The sequence below is a fragment of the Mauremys mutica genome, chromosome 5, assembly GCF_020497125.1.
Source record: "Mauremys mutica isolate MM-2020 ecotype Southern chromosome 5, ASM2049712v1, whole genome shotgun sequence".
Classification (NCBI taxonomy): domain Eukaryota; kingdom Metazoa; phylum Chordata; order Testudines; family Geoemydidae; genus Mauremys; species Mauremys mutica.
Genome location: NC_059076.1, coordinates 61,486,803 through 61,500,863, shown reverse-complemented (window position 1 = coordinate 61,500,863; position 14,061 = coordinate 61,486,803). Strand labels below are relative to the sequence as shown.

At 34.5% G+C, this 14,061-nt stretch overlaps 1 protein-coding gene across 1 annotated transcript in view; it reads left to right on the top strand.

Annotated features, from left to right (window-relative positions):
- The window catches only part of LRBA (LPS responsive beige-like anchor protein), a 574,974-nt gene that overhangs the window by 547,599 nt on the left and 13,314 nt on the right, over nt 1–14,061 (top strand). Inside the window, exons 54-55 of the mRNA XM_045018763.1 lie at nt 9,381–9,482; nt 11,124–11,320. Of these exons, the coding sequence (XP_044874698.1) occupies nt 9,381–9,482; nt 11,124–11,320 (299 nt within the window). The remainder of the gene's footprint in view (nt 1–9,380; nt 9,483–11,123; nt 11,321–14,061) is intronic.

The following is a 14,061-nucleotide window of genomic DNA, read 5'->3' as shown; positions in this document are numbered from 1 at the left end:
TTGCTTTAATAAAATTAAAGGTTTACTCACAGAAACATCCAATAGTAATGAAATATATAAAGTTGGTAGCTATATTGCTGCCACTAAACTAACATTTTGTATCCTATGAATTATTGGATCAGTCTTCTACACATATGTGAATAAAGCAAACTACATTACCTCTTTTAATGTTATAACATAAAGTTTGAAAAGGTTACTCTATATGTATCACAAATATATTGTGAAGATCATCAATACACAGCAGTGCATTCAGTGAATAGTTTTGTATCGTAATGTAGTGCCCTTTTAAAACTACAGTTTTCTGAGGCACATTAGAGAAATAAACTCCAGCTCTTTTTCATTGTGACTGGTTGTTGTAGCTATATTGCAGGCTATAACGTTGGAGGTTTAATATTTAAACCAGACAAATGGATTTAACCAAGAGTTTATGTGAACAGTACAACTGCAGCTAACTTGCACATGCATCATATGGTCTCCTATTCAGATTTACATTTTTAAACAATTTTAAACTCGGAAAGGTCATCATGTCTAAAGTTTTGTATCTTGCTATGTACTTTTTATTATATTAATTACTGTGCTTAGCAAGGTACAAAAATTTTCTGTCACTACTATTATAAATACTCTTCAGTCTTAAAATTAAAACTGGGTAAATGTTTCATTCAAATAATTTTAAAAATTTAGGTATTGCTGGTTTTGCTGATGATTAAAATCCAGAAATATCACCACATTAATACCCTGCTTTTGATTGATTAAAATATAGCATTGTAGATCATTTCTTTGCAGTCAGACACCCTAATCTCATAGGCCCCAATCCTGCAAAGACTTACACCCATGCGTAATTTTATACACTGTATATTTCTTGATTTAAGGCAAATCATATTTCTATAATTTGAAGTCAGTGGAACTGCTCACCATGTGTAAAATTAAGCATGCACCTAAGTCTCTGCAGTTTTGAGAACTATAGCCATTATAAAAAATGTATCCGATTTTAAAAGTCTTTTTGCAACATAAATATTTATTTTGGAATTGTAGCTATAATTGTAAGAACAGGGCTTTTTAAAAAGTAGTATATAATGTAGCTACACTGTTTCTCTTTACTAAAAAGTCATTGTGAACTATGAATTTTTTTAGTCTGCCAACCCAAGTTATCCATGGTATGTTTAGTGTCAGTCACTATGGTACCTAGGCACCCATAAATCATCAATCACATCAGTAATGCAAAACCTGCTATTGATTTTATTAATATGTGCCCATGTAGAAAATTATAATATATCTCCAAATATTTTAAATTAGTTTAGAATGATTGTAGTTGATATCTCCAAGGAGAACTTACGCTATATTCCTTCTGTTAAGAAAACCTAGTGTTGCTGTGAGAGAGGTAGAGTACCATGTTGAGAATTAAAAACAGTGACTGTGTCTGTGTACCTTTATATATTTGATATATGCAATCCCATGTACTTTATAAAAGTACATAAATTTACTTTGACACACACGGAATGATTTGTATTATTTCTTTAAAAAAAACCCAACCAGTATTATTTTAGCACTGTTTCAATGCAGCCATTAATAAATACTCTTTGTCTCTCAAAAATGGCTGAGCAAAGTAGCCTTTTACTGTATATAACCAAGCATTCTGCACTGCCATCTGCTGGGAATGATGTGAAAATGATGTGGGGACTGATCCTCCACAAAATACTACTGCTTAAAATATTAAATACACACACACACACACTTCGACAAATTTGCTGTGAAACTCGTGGATTTTATTTGTACTATAATTTGTCTCCTTCTAATAAGAAGGCACAAACTCCATGTAATGTTGTTGTACAACCTGAAACCAGAGTATGTTGGTAGTGTTTTAATTGTAATTGTAAGAAAAATGGAATATTTTCTAATTTTTTACTAGAATGTTAGCAAGTTCAATAATAAATTGTTCTGTACTTGGAATTCAAGCTCAGGAATGTGTGTTTCACAGAAAAGAAAGAGCAACAGGGTACATAAAAGTAACTACAAAATAATATATTTAAGGGACAGTAACCACTTAAATTTCTATCTGACATTTAGAGTCTGTTCCTGCATTCCTAGGCCACTCCCATGGAAGTTTAAGAAACATAGGCCTTGATCATAGGCCTATTAGAACTGCAGGGGTAGACCCCCCCCACACATACACTTCTCCAAAGCACCATTGAAGTTAGTGGGGTTTTGCAGAGGCACAGCCTGCATGTATCTGACCTCTAGAATGGGACCCTAGATTATACTGCTGTAAGGGTGCAGGGGTATTGGTGGTGGTTTTAAAATGTCATGCATGGAGGCCTAACTTCGGTTAGGGCCCTGTTGTTCTAAGCACTATATAAACACACAGTAAATGACAGCCTCTGCCCCAAATAACTTTGTCATAAAGACAAGACATAATAGATGAAAGAACCTTGTGATGTTGCATGTCTAGTAACTCCATTCAAACCTATAATATTTTATAAATACTAAATATTATAATTTTGTGTTTATATAATGCCAATAAAGTATTAGTCTCTCTACGGAGTCTCTAAAGAACCTGCAATCCTAATAGTAGCTGTTTCAGAAATCATTCTCAAATGCAGCAGGTTCTTTTTTAAATTTTGCAGACTAAAAATATGTCCTCCAGTATTAAGTACTGCATCTGTAATGTAATTATTTCCAACTGGCTAGTAGAGATTCATGTTTTCTTCTTGAATCAAATTGGTGGTGGTATATTTTGGTACCTGTAATGTTCTAGGCACTACACAAACACAAACAAAGGCATTGTCTTTTTCCTGAATGGAAACATTTAGAGAGAAGGTTTTTGATGCTGGTATGTTGGCAGCATCCAGCTTCAGGTGTCAATAAACTATATACGTGAAATTCTCCAGACTGATCAGGATGTTTAGTGTTCCATGATGTAATACAGGCCTTCAGGTTCCAGGCAAAACAATGCTATATTTACAACTTGTAACTAATAATAGATGGTGGTAAAAGGAATTGTATTCATATGGTAAATGAATACAACCTTAATGTGCACCATATGCATGGTGTTGGGATGATGTACTAATATATCACATTTATTTAAATTGTTTGATTACTGAGAAAAATGACTATACTATTAAATTCTAAGGCTGTATCACATAGATATGAGAGTAGAGTAAAACAGAAGAAATAATGATTTATGGTCTAGAATTGATACTTTGAGTATCTTCAAAACCAGACTTTAGTGCTGTAAAAAAAGTGTTTGGTAAGTACCATACTTTAGGCTCAGCTAGGAAACATTTCAAAGCGTTTCTGGAATTAATTTCCGTAACATAGGAATTGCAGGATGTAAATTCACTATGGTACACACAAGAACACTTTGTATAGTCAGAATTATATATATTAGGAGCTCCACCTAGCTGGAAGACTAAATTTGTTGAAAAATACTGTTTGCTTTTTAAAAGAAGAAACACAACTGTTTCTTTTAAGGCCTGATCATTCATTGGTGGGGGTGGTTTTGTTTGTTTTTTTTTTTTAAATGCTACAACGTTCCTAGTCATTGCAATATGAAAGGTCTCAAAACATGTATCTAATACTATATATAAAACAAGTTGTTTTAAAATTAATTAGCAATATGATCTTATTTGTAAATAGGCACAGTATATGCTCTCATTATTTAATACTGTTGTTGGGAAGTATATTTTAAAAGGTTTTAAATGATTTAAAAGTTTTCTTAATTGGAACAAAATTTTACTTCTAATAAGCAGAAAATAGTAAAAACAGCAGAAACTGATAGATTTAAAGTGAGCTAAACCATTGTATGAAATTGTTCATCTGAGATTATTTTTTGATTAAGAGATAAACTCAAAAGTATTTGTTTTGTGATGGAATTGATCTTTAGGTATAACACCACAAAGAATACTGCTAAAAATAGACATATGTTAGCACCTTGTCCTACCATTGCTATAATTTTTATTGAAATAGTTGCTTTATAATGGTCCTAATAATTTTCCTTTTTGGATGGATACTTTATACTTGGTCTCATCTGGAAGGTGGTGAATATATCTATTAGGTGCACTGAAAATCTGTATCTAGTTTTATGGTTTAAAAAAAATGTGCTCCTGAATTGTTCAGACTGTTTTTTAAAATTCAAAGCTGGTATTACAGTAACAACTTAATTAACGGGGTATAGAACATATGTTAAAATATTATGTACAGTGGGGGCATGAATAGTCGCACTGCAGATGCCTGCAAGGGATTTGAGAGGAGTTCATATTCAGTGGGAGGAGTAAGAGACTTCCCAGGACTTTCAACTGACAAACTCTGAATGAGGGGGAAGAGGTTCCAGAAGACTTCACATTGCACATAGGGTGAGAATTGTGAGGCATGGGAGTCCAAACTTTGTGCGTGTAAAGTGTGAATTGTAATATTCCATTAATACAGGTTGTAATATTTTTTTTGCTCTTTATATTGTGCCATTTTAGAGATACAAGGAACCCTATCCTGAAGAGAGAGAGTGTCTATAAACACAAGAAAATCATTCAAATTCACGTTTCTAATTAACCACTCTGAAGGGAGATGAACAAAAAAATGTTACATTCTAGTAGCATCTGCTTACTCAGTACTCCATGTCAGTTAAATGTTTGCATGGGGTAACTAAGGGATGGAATGAAATAAGCCCTCTCAGTATCCTCAGTGGTAATAAGCTTATTAGTAATCTAAAGTCACATGATAAAGCAAATTTATGTTTAGCACTTTACTAGCCACAGTTGGAAATATTACTAGCATCAGTTGCATTTAAATTTCTGGATTTTGTTTCAGGTTTCAAATGTGAGTTTACTCAAAGAAATTGTTTCCTTTGGGCAAACTATAGGCTTTTAAGAAACACATGCAAAGACAAAACTAGCCTCTAGATTTAAGGTTGTGTATTTTGTGAGATTATAAAAAGTTTGAACAGATGGCATGCAACAGTAGAAGGAAAAAAGATTGGACTTGGGAGGAAAAACTCCTATGTCTCTAAAGTGGAGAATAACATAAAGGCACAGTTCTTATGTACCTTGTAACTAAAGTATAGTATAAAAATGGTGTGTTTAAAAAGAAATCAGCCTTCACACTAAAATTGCAGTGATACTTTCATAACATATGTATAGCTCATCATTCAGTAAGATCTGTTGTACATGAAAGAGCTAGTCTCATTTGTGTAGCAGTGAAATTTTTTTATTATATTGGCAGCCACTCTGCAGAATTCCATGAATGTAGTATTTGTGTAGATATTTAACAGGAATCAGTTTGAGGCAAATAAACTCTGAAATATGTTGTAAAACTAACGTGGAAGTCTAATGGCATATCGGAGTCCTTGAGGTTGTTTTGCTTATTTACGTTTGGATGGGATATGGCTTGTGCTCATAGTTCCTAGATTTCATAATTAGGGTTTTACAGTTATGTAACCTTATTTTAAAGGTTTTATTATTTTTGTCAGTTTTTATTAGAAACACTAATTATAAAAATTGTGAAATTTGTAGAAAGTGTTTGGTTTTGCCTATCCTTATGGGAAAGCACTCAGTCAGTTATTTTAGCAAGCAGTAAGTAAAAAGATAGTTGGGTTAATTGATGTTTCATTTAATTAGAATTTTATATTAAGACATAAAATTGCATAATTAATTTGTGCTTAAAAAAGTGCCCAACAGCCTCTACAATCATGGAATCATAACTTGAGAATTACTGTTCATCTGTCAGTGACTTATCATAATTAACTGCCTTCTCAGCCTGGAGTATGAAAGGAGCCATAGTCAAAATACTTACATTTTAATATGTTGCATAATGTTCTCTCATCAAGTGCTAGCTTTAGGAAAGGGCATGTCACATTTTAATGTGGGATATGTTTTTGCTTCTAGATTGAGTACAGGTTAGAGGGAAATGTTCAGAGTTTGCTGTATTTGTCAATTCTTTCAGTCAGTCGTAACATAGCAAGCGGTTAAACAAGGAATTCGCTTCTGGATTTAAGATGTCATGATTCTGTTTTGTTTAACACCACCAAGCCTGGAAAACTAGGAGGAGGAAATCCCAGAAACACTAAACAGTTATTCGTTAGCTGTAAGGAGTGACTTCTTCTGGATGTTGTAAAACTAGAAGAAAGTTTTGACTTTGTTATAATTTCACTATTCCTTTAAATGTAGTTTCCAAGCATCTAGCACTCTTTCAGTGAAATATTGCACACGGGATATCATGTGGTGTTTTTATCATCTGAAGTTTGAGTTTTATGATTTAAAGTGTACTTTGGTCACTTAAGCAAGAGTGATATTTTATGCAATTTTCTATGGGAAAACAACTTTGCAGCAATTATTTATTGTAATGCAAGAGAGTTCTCTGATAAAATATGAATAGTTACTGTAAAGGTAAAAGATCCTGCTTATTTTTGGGAAAAGAGTTTTATATATATATTATGATTTTAATAAGTCGTAGCTACATTTGTTACAATGTGAATGTGCCATTAAGATTTCTACACCATTCAAATTTAAGTAGTGCTCCAACAGTGGTATTGGTTAAGGATGTTATTATATACTATGCTGAGAAAAGCACATCTGTAAGACTGCTGTGTCTTGGTTATTAGTGCCAGGATTTGGGCTATCTTTAATCTCATTTGACTTGTTCATCTTCCTTAAGGATCTCCATAAAGATGCCTGAGTATTCTTTTCACCCCTTAGTTAGGGTTTGCCTCAGTGGTCGTAAACCTGCTTAAGGGACAAAGACTCTTTTCCTTTGAAGTCATTTCCACAGCTTTTCAAAGGGGTCTAGAAGCTGGTTCCCTTAAAACAATTTAGAAAAGTTTGAAGAGGTGCCCCTTAAACCAGTGACAAAATAAAATTTTCTCTGCATTATTGAAAACCATGACAATCTTCTGAAGCAGTAACAGTTTAAAAGCTTTTAAAGAAATCTGTTCTGCTCAACAATCAGCTTTTAAGTGACCCATTATTTGGGAAATCAGTGTCTTAAAAACCCCTTAATATTTAACATTTTTATCAAAGGAGCCAGCCTGACTTTTCACAGGAATCTTGTTTTTCAGTACTGAGAGAAATAGCCTAACTGGAGGTTTCTTTGTAAATTTACTTTTCTGATTGTTGCTCTCTTTCTTTTAATTGATGTGCGATTATTTAATACTAAAACCATTTGATAAACAGTTGGATGAATGGATTTAAGAGACGCGCTTATAATCTAGGTAACATGGGTTTATATTCTAGTTTATATAATATATTAATATAATATTACTAAATGAAAAACAACATAAGTATTATAGATAGAATTTTTACTGTGTACTATGATAAATATGTGTCATCAGTCCATGTTGTGTTGTAGGAGAAGCCTAACTCCTAGATACTATTGGGATAGGTACTGTGGAAATTCATAACATTTAATTCACAGAGACAACAATAATACCACTACCACAAGCATTTAAAGTAAGCATCTTGTGGCAGTAGGGTTTTTGCTTCTATCCTCTAATAACTGCATTTAAAATAGTTCCTTAAATGTCCTTTTGAACTCAAACAGTGTAAACCCATTAACACCAAGTTGGTGCTGCTCATTTCAAACTCCCATGATTTCAGTGTTTAAACTATTGTTTTATGAAAATATTTAATAATTTAATTAAAGTAATTTTTGATGATCTGTGCAGTTTTGTGTTAAATGCAAGTTCTGAAGACAGTGGTAAATAATAACTATTATTGACTATTTAATGTTGCTAATGTGTGCATCTCAATTAAAAAATACCGCAAACCAGGAACTGTGCAAAACTGCCTTACATTTCATTTGGGGACAATAGGACAGAGTATGGGATCTAAAAAGTAGAATTTGATACTGGGTAATGAGGCTGTTATAGTAGATTCCAGTGTAACCATTAAAGTTTATAGAACTTTTTTCAATCCGTTTGTGCAAAGTCATGGATTGTCTTCATTGTTTCATTCACTTTTAAAAGTGCTTGTTCCATGTTTAGGTGAGGAAAGTTCAATATAGCCATCTTTCTGTGAAATCAGTCAGCTGAGAAGTACCTACTGATCATAAGTCTATCCCTTATGCTTTTAATTTTTTTTCTGAACTGTCTGCCATGCTTCCTGAATTTGAGTGTGTTTTGCCAAACTCCATATGAAACAAAAGCTGTAGCATTTCATGGTTATGTATTTGGGGATTAGGGATCACTTACTAAGCTGCTCCAAAGTATGTATGCGTGCGTATACATACACACACACACATATATATACACTTTGGAGCAGCTTAGTATATATATGAGAATAATATTGTCCTGATTTATTAAGATAAAATACTGTTTACTTTGCAAAAATTGTATGTTACAATAATATAAATTATGTATTGTAGCAGTAATTGCAGAATAAATCATATTTTGAATGGGATCGTAGATTATGACCTTTTTAAAAAGACCATTTGAACATGACAGCTACATGGACATTCTGGGAATTTTTGCAAATGGTCAGAGTTAAAACACACACTGGTAAGAGCAAGTAAAGTCTTTTTAACTTTACTTTCGCATGTCCAGTCCTGCATCCATGCTGCACAGAGAAAACTCATTGTGCCTGTGAAAACATTTTTTGTTTGCAGGGTCTGTTTTAACAATCTGAGTGTCTTCTTAGAAATTATGCAGACACTACTTTGGAGAGTGCAGTATAAGTGAATGGACACATTAATTAGATTGTGCTTATTAATATTCATTTTTAAAAAAAATTCTGCTTCAAAACTTTTTGAATCATGCTATCTAAACAACAAATGTGCTGCTTTATCCTTGCTGGAATCACTTGACACTATTACTTTTTTCTGTGTCTTTGCAAGTCCATGTACTATTTTTTAAACTCAAAATAACATTTGATTTTTACCACCATCTTTCTCTATAGCCCTAAAAAAACAACAAGGAGTCTGGTGGCACCTTATAGACTAACAGATTTATTTGGGTGTAAGCTTTCATGGGTAAAAAACCCACTTCTTCAGGGGCATCTGACTTCAGGGGCTTCAATCTGGACATCATAAATGTTTCCCCTTGTTACTTATCATAGTGACACACTTATTTACAGACGTGGTGATCTTTGTCCACTGAGAAGTAGTAGAATCCTTTATGTTCAAACTAGTTGTTGTCTATATAGAGTTGTGTTGTGTGTCTCTTCATTAATAAATGGCCAGGTTGAATTTCTGAAAGGCAGTGCTACTAGTGTACTGTTGATCAGCAGTATGGAAGAAGTCATTCTCAAGTGTAACTGAAAAAGTATAGTCCATACCATGAGTATCTGTTCTCGAAAGTGTAAACTCCAAGGGTAAAGAAAATAAATATGTGAATTACCTTAAACACTGTTTTTAGAGATGAATCATAACTGAGGATTCCTTTATTTCTTGTTTCCTTGAAGGTGATTTTGCCACTCCCCGAGCCGTCTTGACAGGACATGACTATGAGATTGTTTGTGCTACGGTTTGTGCTGAACTTGGTCTGGTAATAAGTGGTGCTAAAGGTAAAAGGATTTCTGTTATCTTTTTAAAACTATATTTTGGTCATAAAGTTATTGTCCTAGTTTAAAGATGAATACAGTCTAGGATGATGGAGATCATTTTAATTATGTATGATTCATATAAAAATTGTTTTAATTGGCACAGGTTTTCCTTTTAAGTCAATTTGAAAAACATCTTTTGACCATAACACATTAAAATTGAAGCCCATTCATGTGTATCTATGGAAGGCCAGCACAGACAACTTTCCCATGCTGGTCTTCCAGTTACCTTGTTTTTGTTTATTCAGACTAACTACCTTTAGTTGTTCGACAATACAGAGTGAACTATCCTCTATGTATTCCTGGCTCTCTGCTAAGACTATCAAGAATGCAATGTAATTATGTGCTTTGTTTTTGTTGTGGATAACTCCCCAGTGGCAACAGCAATGATTTTTGTTGTTGTTGTTTAAAGATATATTTGCATTCCCAACTAAAATTTGCAGTGGTTAGGTTCATCTTCTCTGAGCTCAGCTACAAGGTCCCTACTTTAAATCTTTCTTAAAGACCCATTTCTGCTGTGCTGCTTACAATGAATTGTGTTCACTTGAACATAAATTACCTGTAGTTGTCCCCCATCCCTACCTTTGTCTATTTATCTGTCCTCCTTGGGAGCTCCTTGGAACAGAGACCTTCCTTCTTCAGTGTTTCAAAAGTTCCTATTATAGGCTGCATTTTCAAAGTTTGGCACTCAAAACTGTGCATACTTTTTACACAAGGGAATACCTGATGTGGGTATACTAATAAAGTTTTTGTCCATGTCCATTACCAATGAAGAATGTAGCTAATTGTATATGGGTACACATCTGATTTGTGAATGCATATCAGGAATTTGTGCACCTAAGTTAGGTGCTGCAATTGTAAGCATGCAAATAAGTGCATCTTACTGTGAAAATCTAAAGAGACTAATGAGATTGGTGCAGCCACGCTGCTGTAAACTCTCTAGTGGAGCTGCTCTAAACTGACAGGAGAGAGCTCTCCCTTTGGGCTGGTCTACACTGGGGGAGGGGGCGGGGGTCGATCTAAGATACGCAACTTCAGCTACACGAATAAGTATCTTAGTTCGACTTACCTGGCCGTTCTTACGGCGGCAAGTCGACCGCCGTGGCTCCCCTGTCGACTCTGCTTACTCCTCCTGCCGAGGTGGAGTACAGGCGTCGATTCGGGGAGAGATTTATCGCGTCTAGATGAGATGCGATAAATCAATCCCTGATAGATCGATTACTACCCGCCGATCCGGCGGGTAGTGTAGACGTGGCCTTTGATTTAATTAAGCCACCCCCAATGAGTGGTGGCAGCTATGTCAGTGGGAGAAGCTCTGTCCACATAACACTGTCCACACCAGCGCTTAGGTTATAATGACATGAGTGGTAGTATGGACATTGCCTTAAAGTAGATGATTGCTTTAATTACCCTAATGCAACTCTAGACTTTTAGGAGATGAGACTACCAATGTGAAGAACTTTAGTATTACAGTGTTGTACCTTAAATTTTCCATTTATAACACATTTTTAGTTAATTCAATAAAAGCCATTACTTGTTCTCCTTTAATGTCTTTGGATGGATTTGATATGAAAATAACCAGTGCTTTTATTTCTGTTTCATCAGAAGGGCCATGTCTCATACATTCTATGAATGGAGACCTACTGAGGACATTAGAAGGTCCTGAAAACTGCTTGAGACCAAAACTTATCCAGGCTTCAAGAGAGGGCCACTGCACCATATACTATGAAAATGGCCTTTTCTGTGTATTCAGCGTGAATGGGAAACTTCAGGCCACTATGGAAACAAATGACAAAATAAGGGTGAGTGTGCAGAAATATATTCTAAGGGTTACATATGTCAATATTTAAAATAAACTTAGGAGAATTCTGAGATTTTGGAATTGCTCAGGGTTTCTTTCCATGCAAACAGTGAATGAAATCTGTGCAATTTTACTAATGACTGCTAAATTTAGAAGGGGTCCAAAAAGTATGTAGTTGGGGGATCAAACATTGCTCATGGAATCATGTTTAACTTTTCAGTGGCTCTGCCTATGTAGCCAGCAATATATTGTGGGGTTTTTCCCTCTGAATAAAAGGACATACAAATAATATCTGGTGTGCAGACACAGGAGAATTCAAGATATTACATTTTTGTCAGCCTCTAAAGAGTCAAGATGACCAGTCACTCCAGCAGCAGCTGTGTGTCATTAGCCCTGTCCATATTCCTGCATCTCAGTTGAAATATTATTCAAAGGCTGAGTTTCAGGAAGGCTTTTTGCTAATATGCAAAATCGTTGGTTCAAAAATGTTCATAAAATGTGATATGGACAGAACAAAATTTGGCAGCTGTGGTAGAGCTAAGCCAAAACACGAAAAAGGGAGAATATTTTTAATTTAACTACTTAAAAAGAGAGAACAAATTAAGTAGAAAGTTAAAAGATGAAGCAGAACACTGCTGCCTTAGTTAAATCCAAAATATAGTGGGTTTTTTGTATTAAAAGAAAAATGAGAGTGGAGGCAATGCTTAGTAAAATAACTTTAAGGACTTATTTTAATGTCAATATAAATATTCTCCTGCAGTTCTAAAATCCAAACACAACAGCATTATGCTAATACATGAGAACCAGAAAGTGGTTCTCATCTCCCTCCCTAAAATACTCTTCTTCCAAAAGACGTAAAACCTTGTAGCAGTCACCAAAGGACTGTAAACAAAAGAGCTGAAATAAACTAAAACAAAAACAAAAAAAACCCACCACTGAACAAAACTTGAAGAGCTAACAAGACAGGTGTTAATTTGCACTGCTCAGTCAGCAACCCATCCTACTCTGTTGTCTATTTAGATTACAAACTCTTTAAAGGAGGAAGAGCTCTGTCTTCTTTCTTTCTTTGTAGAGCAGTTGGCAGCACTATAATAAGTGAAATTGACCACGATACAACTGCCCATTGTAGTTTCATTTTCCAAACTGAACGCAATGGAAAAAAGTAACAACCTAAATGGTGAAGAGTTGATTACCAAAATCTGTGGATAATAAAATAATAACAATTCTGAAGTGTTGTTAATGCAGACAAGGATTTTTTTTTTAAATATTATTTTTAGCTGTGCACCATTTCTTTTCCTTACAAGGTCTGATCATGACTTGTACAATATTTATGATATCCATCCTGAGCTCTTCTTACCCTCACAAGACTGTCCTACAGTCTTACAAGAATTCTTTACCTGTGTTTTTCATCCAACTGTGAGCAGTCTTAAATTTGCACCCCTTGTCCTTAACTGATTCCCACAGATACATAATTTTGTTAAGACTTGTGTTGCAAAAGAAAGCAAAATCAAAGAAATTAGCTTCCAAACAGGTAAAAAATATTGAAATATATTTTAAAAGAATGTTACTAGCCTTAACTCTTTCCATGAAGGAACTAGCATTTTATGATATGATATATGCAGCTGGTACAAAACGTTTTAATGTTAACAATGGAGCTCCCAATACACACACTTAAATGCTTCAGCTATGCCTTTCTCCTTTTTATAAAAGTTGACATCAAATTCTAGTGTAAATTAAATTCTGTTAATCCACTATCCTCTTTTTCTTGAAATGTTGGATATATAGGTTGTTGAGTATGCAATTTAAAAAGGCGATATTATTTGATGTGTTTTCCATAGCCAGTGGTGTTCTGCAGTGGATTAGTAGTCATAAAATGCTGAATTACGCACATTTATTACTTAATACACTGTAAATGCAGATTTGTTTGAAGTAGTGGATATGTCATGAGAATTTGCATGCCCCTGTCCCAGGCTTTTTTCAAAACTGATATAGATTCTTGCTTCATTTTTAGTCTTTCTTTCACCTTTCACCTTTTGCTGTCCTTGCACACATGCTTGTGAGTTCCCACCCTAGCCTCTTCCCCAATATTTCATTTAAAGCAAGTACACGTCAGAGTGTTTTCTTTTGCTTTTCTTTTTACAATAATAATGTTGATAATATGTCACTTTCAGTTGTGATTATATTGTCAACTAGGCTAGTAAATCTGTAAAATATCAAGAAATCCCTTGCTGGGTAAAACAATTTCTGTAGTGTTTCAGTCAGTACCCACGGCTTGGAGAATGTTGCTTGAGGCAGTGAATGTTCCACTCTCTATAGGCCACTGGTACACACTGTTTTTTCCCCAGCAGTCCCACGAGGATTTTAGGTTTAAATAATCCACAACCTTCTTCCCAGGGCTTCTGCACTTTATCATACTAGAAGGCAAGTGGCAACTGTGTGATTAAAGTAGGGACATTTAAAATGAGTAGGACCTGCCTACAGGCTGTGCAGACTGATGATATCGCTATTTGTTGCCAGGAGAAAATGAAGGAATAGTGGGTCAGAAATGGAGTTGCTTATGTAAAGTAAAATTCTGATGTGTTTTCCGTGTCATTGTGGACTTAGACTGCAAGATGTAGTTGACGAAAATAACAGTTTACAGTTACATTCAGAACAACATTCTACAACTACCAGAAAAATTTGACTGTCTGGGGAAAGTCGGGGTATAATCAACACTTTCCACCAGTTTTTGTTTAAAATACT